General features: G+C 39.6%; 1 protein-coding gene across 1 annotated transcript in view; it reads right to left on the bottom strand.

The window, feature by feature from the left end:
- The window catches only part of rgs3a (regulator of G protein signaling 3a), a 102749-nt gene extending 95819 nt beyond the window's left edge, over positions 1 to 6930 (bottom strand). Inside the window, exons 1-3 of the mRNA XM_065965322.1 lie at positions 6907 to 6930; positions 6619 to 6696; positions 2154 to 2265 (exon numbers count right to left, since the gene is read on the bottom strand). Of these exons, the coding sequence (XP_065821394.1) occupies positions 2154 to 2265; positions 6619 to 6696; positions 6907 to 6915 (199 nt within the window). The 5' untranslated portion in view covers positions 6916 to 6930. The remainder of the gene's footprint in view (positions 1 to 2153; positions 2266 to 6618; positions 6697 to 6906) is intronic.
- Between the last annotated feature and the right edge of the window lie 816 nt (positions 6931 to 7746).

The following is a 7746-nucleotide window of genomic DNA, read 5'->3' as shown; positions in this document are numbered from 1 at the left end:
GAATGACATGTTCTCTATTTTTAATCGAGAAAGTCTTATTTTGGTGTGTTTACGTATGTCTTTCTGAACACAATTCATCCACTTGTTAGCCTTAGATACAAAGTTTCAGCTTTAGATTTTAGGTTTTTTTAACCCAGAAAATCTTTATGATCTGAAATAGAAGATCACATTCACAATGACACAAGTTAACTGCTAGACCTGCTGCACTTATTTCCAGTATTACAGGTAAAATGGACTTGAGCTTGAGTAGCTCTTTTCTAGTCTTCTGACAACTCAAAGTGGTTTCCACTGCAGGTCTCACGTTGACACCCAGATGGCAGAGGTTTCTATGTAGTGAGACCATCAGAAGTAACTTATCACATTCATACACAGATGACAAAGCAGCAGGAGCAATTTGGGATTAAGTGTCTTGCCCAAGGACACATTGGACATGTGGCTGCAGGAGCTGGGGATTGAACCAATAACCTTCTGGTTGAGAGGTGACCAACTCTACCAACTGAGCCACAGCGGCCCCAGTAATATTATCTTCCTAAAGAAAACACTCTGATACTAACGAGTCTTTGTTGGGACTCAAAGCAGATTTATGATTAGAATATATTCAAAGTCTAACTTAAAACAAAACAACAAACAATTAAAAAGGGAAGTCAGCCATCAAATATTCATGAAAGAAGAACAAAATTCAACTTCATTTGATATATTTTTCCATTAAAAAGCTAATCTGATTCCAAACAGGTGCAAAAATGAGCATAGTTTTCCCACAGCACACTATTTAGATAGATAGATTTTAGTGCTCTGCTCTTGGATTTTCCCCTTTCGGAAAATGATATCGGCCTGTGGCATGTTTATCTCCTGCAATTGTGCAGCCCGAGTGAAAGGCTGCATGTCATTGAGGCTACACTGACACCTTTAGGAGGGCTATATCCATAAACTAAGCCAAGTCATCAACATGCCGAGTCAAACCTATTAGTAGCTAAAATCATCATTTGTTGCCCCTGACTGAACACCTTAATATCTAATCATTAATCTCAGAGCCACACTTGTCTCCCCCTCAACACTCACACTGTGCGATTAAAGTCATTATTCTGCAGGACTGAGCATGCAATCTCCTCTCAACAACATCCTTTTAACAAGTGTTATCCTGCTTAATCAATCCCATAATCCCCGACACAATAACCCTGCAGTTAAGTCCTGTTTATTGACTCAGCTCTTGACACGCATGCACCACACATTTAGGACGATACACCACTTGTTTTTGTGGTATATTTTCTGCTCAGCATAGCAGCCACCTGATCCGACAGCTAACATGACAGCCAGCTGGAGGCGGGAGTCGTGTGTTAATGTTTTCTAACCCGTGCACTTATCAACTTTCAGCAGACTAAGTGAACCCCCTCCGCCCCCCTCCCCCCTCCCCCCTCCCCCCCCCTGGCTCTCTCCCAAACATGACTCCAAACTTTGTCCCCGTCTCCTCCCACCTCTCTAAACACAGATATTTACAGTCAGTCAGATTTGTTTTAAACTGCCTGAAGGCTCTGCGCTGCACTGTTGGCCAGACTATTCTCTCCCTCGTACTAGAGGAGGTGGTTGTTTACAAGAAGGTGAAATGAAAAGACAAAGCAACAGGAACTTTGGCACCCTTTCTCCAAATTTCCTGTGGTTCAACTCGACTGACTTACTGAAAATATCCCTGTCATATAAGTTAAGAATGTTTATTTCCAGCTGGGCAATTTCTGTGCTTAATTGTTTTATTTCCCTTATTATTCAGTGTGGAATTGTAAAAGCTCAAACATTTGTTTGTAGAGTAAAAATACAGATTAGATTGTTTGGACATTTGTTTACATATTTACTGAAGCCCTAAGCAGACATATAAACATACTTTATATTTAAGTTGTTTTTCCATCATAATGAGGAGGGATGGGAATCTTTGGGTGTCTCACGATTCGATTTCGATTCTTGGGGTCAGGATTTGATTCAGAATCTATTTTCTGACTGGCCTTACAGATTTGAGTTTTGGGGAATCTGATGATGTTGTAGCATCATTTTTACTTAATTACAAATATGCCAAACGTCTTATCAATAAAGATCGGGAATTCAAATAGAGCTTGAATTGCATGCAGTAATTCAGTTTGCTGAAAGGCGAGTGAATGAATACATACCATCCTGGAGCCTCAGCTGTCGCAGGTACAGGGGACTTTGAAGGACGTTACACCTGCCAGGCTCGTCTTCTCTGGTCACCAGCATCAGGTCACTGTACACAAATACTGTTACCTAAAGGACCAAAGGGGCAAAGTGGAAAAGGAAGATGGATAAGAGAGGGGTGGTAAGTTTGTTAAGATAAAAAAAAAAAAAAAGTGAAGGAGGGTAACAAGGGAGAGAGAAAAAGACAATATTTAGTTCCATATTCAATTCTCAAATCTCACAAACAAGATGTACATACATCACCTTAAAATCGAAGAGTATAACCCCCTGCTAAAGGTTTTTCCCCAAAGACTGTATAAAGCATGGACACAGTCTCAGTGACATCACCCACTGGTGTTTTGATGATGGTCATTGTATTGGAAATGCTATCTCTACCCAACCTTTGACCAACCTCGTAACAGACAACAAGATGGAACTGAGGCAGGCCTTAAACCTCCAGGAAAACAGCTACTAGACCCTCATCTGTTAGTCAACTTAACCACCCCCCAAATTCTGCAAATGTATAAATAACGCTGAATATTAGCCTGAAAACTGATATGTTATAACATAATTCCACCCCTGTAGAGTTTTAAGCATTTTTAACATTAAGAGCTATCGTGACTAAAACCGTTTTTCCCCCATCAGGCTGCAAACATGTTAATTTTTACTGTTAAAATTGGCATTTCAACATTAGACCTAATGGGGATTCTTTGGCTATTGTAGCCAGCCTCAAGTGGACACTGTAGGTTGCTGCACGGTTGAGAACATGGAGCAACTTATGTAGAAAAGCCTTCTCAATAATAAAGTGTATCTAATGTCTCATTGGCTTCATTTATCATCACAGGAGGTTGCCGCTTGGTTTCCCCTCCACATCTGTCCTAGCACAGTAAATGCACTGAACACATTCACAATAATGAAAACGTATGTATCCACATCTTACCTTTTAGCTTAATGAATTTTAACACTTTGTTAACATGCATGGACTATTCACCTTTACTTTAAATTCTCTCTTTGTTCATTTACATTCACAGTTTGTTTCATGTTAGTTTCAAATTGGATTAGATTTAGATGATGTGTAATGGCACAACATGTCCAGGAAGTAACACGTCTGCAATGCTACTGGCATGTCAGTTACTTTTGAACTACATTAGTGTCAAACAGCATATAAGACTATTATAATAGCCTGCTGTTTATTTGTATAGCAACAATATCCAGTCCATTATTTCTGTTTATCTATGGGACAGAGCCGCTTTCACTAAAGAGGACTCATTTTGTTTCAAAAGAAGAGTGAAAATACTCTTTTTCTCATCATTTATAATGTGACAAAAACATTTATTTAATACACCTTTAAGTATCCCTTTCATTGCTGAAAAGAAACAGATTGCTGATTATTTATTGCTCACATGTAACGATAACTTAATGTTGGGCAAGAAGAGGCAGCACTTCAGCCTGAAGCCTACAGTATAATATGCAAACTCCCAAACATGTCTCAGAAATATTTCAGAGATTTCAGCCTCATTTGGATTTGAAACAGTTGTGCAGATTGCTGTGACAGCCCTCGACTGGCTTTATGCTTGTGCCGTGGTAAAGGGACTAAAGTCGTGCCAGTCGGGCATTCGAGTGAATACATAAAAAAAAAAAAAAAAAGGAACAAAGGGTAAAAAAAAAAAAAAAAATGCAGAGGAAAAAGTAGATTGTATAAAAATAGCTTAAATGTAAGTGTGGAAATTCATGATGTGAGTTTGTGCTTTCATGCAACATAACAGGCACACGGTCTAATTCATGTAGATGGGCAATGTGTCAAGACAATGCTTTTACTTTAGTGGCTTCCTCTGAGGGGTGAGATAGCAGAGAGGGTGTTTCAGACGGAGCCAGTATGTGGTTAGCGTGTGTGTGTGTGTGTGTGTGTGTGTATGCGTTTGTGTGCGTGTGTGTGTGTGTGCGTGTGTGTGTGTGTGTGTGTATGCGTTTGTGTGCGTGTGTGTGCGTGTGTGTGTGTGTGTGTGTGTGTACTTAGATTGTTTAAGTTTGAGTGGGTGGAAGAGGATGTTAGAACATGGACAAGGCAAATGAAAGGCGGGCAGCAAACTGTTTTACATGACAAAAAACACATGAACACATACACGCGCACACGCACACACACACACGCACACACACACATGCAAACACACAAAATGTAAAACAAAATGTACTGTAAAAAAAGGCTTTCAATGATTGCTTTAATAAATGATTCTAAATGAATGTTGCTGCTCCACATTTACGTTAAAATGCATTTCACATTCTGAACAATGTTTAAACTAAAACATATTTGAAGTCATTATTATAATTTTGTAAGACCTGTATGAAGGTTCAAACCTTGTTCGAGGGCTGTAATGTCACCTTGGGTGAAATCAAATATGCAGCATTGTTTTCGCTGTTCGTGTGCAGATATTCTAATGGAAGTTATTCATGTTTGTATAATCAGACGTGTTTGTGTGTTTGCCTCGCAGGCAGACTTATAAAACTGTGGTGAATAAAAAGTCAAAGCTGGAACAACACTGACGTATCATTAAAAACAGATCCTATAAAGAGGCTCAGTGGAGAGAAACTCCCTCCCAACAAACTCTGGCTGTTAAATATTTGTTTTATGTCCGACCCCCAGAGAGAGGGGGCCGGAATTATCCTCCATGCCAGCAGTCACTGCACTTCAGTGCACCGCAAGGATTATCTGACAGGGCTTATTAAAGAACGGCAGCTAGAGCCTGAGTCGATGAAACGACACTTTCTTCACCCTCTCGCTCAAAATACACAGAGACTTTGTTAAGGTTCTGGAAACAACAATATTAGAATAAGGGCATGTCAGGTTTCCTCAAAGTCTCAGCAAAATAATCACCTTGAAGAATTACTTTTTTGTTTTTGCAGACGAAGGGCTTTTCCTTTTAGGGACAAATTATTTATTAACTGAAAGATAAGCAAATCATTTTAAAATCATTTACAGAAATATAATTCCAAACACACACTCTCTCTATATTCTCACACACACACTCTCTCTCTCTCTCTCTCTTTCTCTCTCTCACACACACACACACACACACACACACACACACACACCTCACTTTTTGGGGTCCAATGTGGACAAAGTCGTATATCTTATCTCTTCACTGCTCTTGCCTTTGACATGTTTCAGTCACATTTGTAGTGAACGACCTCATCCTGCTTTCAGAAACAGTCAAATGTACCACAATATTTACTGTGGAAAAAAAGAAAGCTGTTTCTGCAGCATGAGGTCAATGACACCTACCCCTGTGTCAGCAGTTTCAGGCATTATTAATAACTTTAGATAAATTATACGTCCTGTAGCTGATGGGTTTGTTTGCTTTTGAAAAGAGGCGTCAGTATTTATTTCAAACTGTTTCTTTACCAGCTGAAGAATCCTCACAGGAGCTTTAAGTTAGCTATCCAGGGAACTGAGCTGACAGGTACTTACTATATTATAAATGTGAGTCATTCTGGGTAAGAATGCATTAATTGATTTTTATCTTCATGTCCTGAAAGTATACAAAGTATTTCTAAAGCATCCATAAAACCCTACATTTTTTATTTCTTGATTTTCTGCAGAATATCTGTCTAAACTTTTTATAATAATGTATTACATATTTTCCACTTCATGCAGAAATGAAGAAAACCTTCCTCAGTGAGCTTAATAAAATGTGAAAGCTTCATAAATATATATAGAAGGAGCTACAGCTCCTGTTGATACATAAAACAGAATTTCTCTGTCAGTCAGACCTTTGGCACCAGCCATATTTATCAATTATTCATCTTCCTCGTCTGATGTGGGCCGGAGAGTTCAGAGAGGTACAAATTCTCGGGGCCTATCCTACTCCTCCTCTCATAATGTGCCTCTCTTTTTGTTCTCTTTGTCTTTATACACACAAAACTGTAAACACACACACATTTTGACTTTGGGATAACGCACCGTCACTTTAAGTCTGGTCAAATAACCACAACATGCAAGTGTTTGTGACAAAGTGACAAATGGTATATAGCTACAGGAGAGGAGAGGAGAGGAGAGGAGAGGAGAGAGGAGAGGAGAGGAGAGGAGAGGAGAGGAGAGGAGAGAGGAGAGGAGAGGAGAGGAGAGGAGAGGAGAGGAGAGGAGAGGAGAGGAGTTACATTTGACTTCATGCATCTTAGATATTTAGCTAATTTTCAAATAAAGGTTTTGAAACCCTCTTCTTTGATTTGTTCTAAAACAGAATTAAGGGCTTAAAGACGATGCTGTTTAAACAAAGATATCATGTTTATATATATATATGCCTTTTCGCTTTGCCCTTAATGCCTATTTGTCTCTTCTCATGTTATCTCACCAGTACAGTAAAAAAAAAACAAATACATTAAAACAAACACGTTCAGCCCACACATGCACACATCGTCCATCTTTAACACACTGATGCTGCTTACCTTAAGAGAGTGGTGCTTGCTCTCATGTAGAATCATCTCCTCAGATATGATGAGAGCTCGGCTGCACAGGTCCAGAGGCTGCACATGAAACAAAACACCAGACAGATTAACCTCATTTATTCAACCTGATTGTATTCTTTTCTAATCAATATTTCCTCTAGATCTTCATCACTGACTACAGTAGACTGATGGATGTATTCCTCTTGGTAAGCTGTCAGATCAAATGATCTAGTTACAGTTTCTCAAAAAGTTTGTAAAGTTGTATTTTCTAGATAGAAAGATAAGTACCAGATCCATTTTGGCTCCACTGTGCATAAGATCTGCTAAACAGCAAGCTTTTCTCTACTGTGGGAAGCACAACTGAAACAGTTTGGACTAAGAAGAAAAGGAAGTTGCGACAGTGTGGCGCTGTGTGTGTGGTCTGTGTACGATGAGACACTGACACTTAGGATGAGCTTGTACGACGGCGTGGGCGGAGGAGACTTCCTTTCAAGTCCAAGGTGTGACACAGAGCCAATTCAGCGTATGAAAGTATCATGTTCAAACTTTGTGTGAAGTCAGGCTCAAGGTTTCTATATGAATTTACAGGAAGTACCAGTTTTGCAATGACTCAGGCCTTGACCTGAGTCATTGCCCCTGAATATTTGGAGCTATTCTGCCCTGAGATAAAATACAAACGTACTTCCCAATTGTCAAAGGACAAGAGTGAAAATGTATTTGTATATTTTTATCATAGACTGTAAATATTAGCAGATGAAGGCTGAGTGATGTCACTGATCTGTTACTTCAGGGGGCTCCAGAGGCTTATCAGCAGCTGCCGCTATGCTGGAAATGCTCTCACCCTAACTTTCAGTCAAAGTAACAACAGGCTGAGAGCTGGAGCTGAGGCGGGTTTTAAACCTCCTGAAAAACCTTTACATCCCGCCCAACTGTCAATCATGTCAGCTATGCGCCTAACTATGGATAACACGTATCGTTCAAACAATCAAAACGGATGCATTGTAAAATAATTCACACCCCCGTACAATGTGTGTCCATGATGACAATAACTAATCAGACTGATGGGGTTTTTTGTACCAGGCTGTATAAATGTTCATTTCTGGCTTTTATGGGATGTTTCTTCTGGGG

Source organism: Labrus bergylta, chromosome 17 (genome assembly GCF_963930695.1).
Source record: "Labrus bergylta chromosome 17, fLabBer1.1, whole genome shotgun sequence".
Taxonomy (NCBI): Eukaryota; Metazoa; Chordata; class Actinopteri; order Labriformes; family Labridae; genus Labrus; species Labrus bergylta.
Note: the sequence above shows the minus strand (reverse complement) of the source record. Positions and strands in the feature narration are given on the sequence as shown.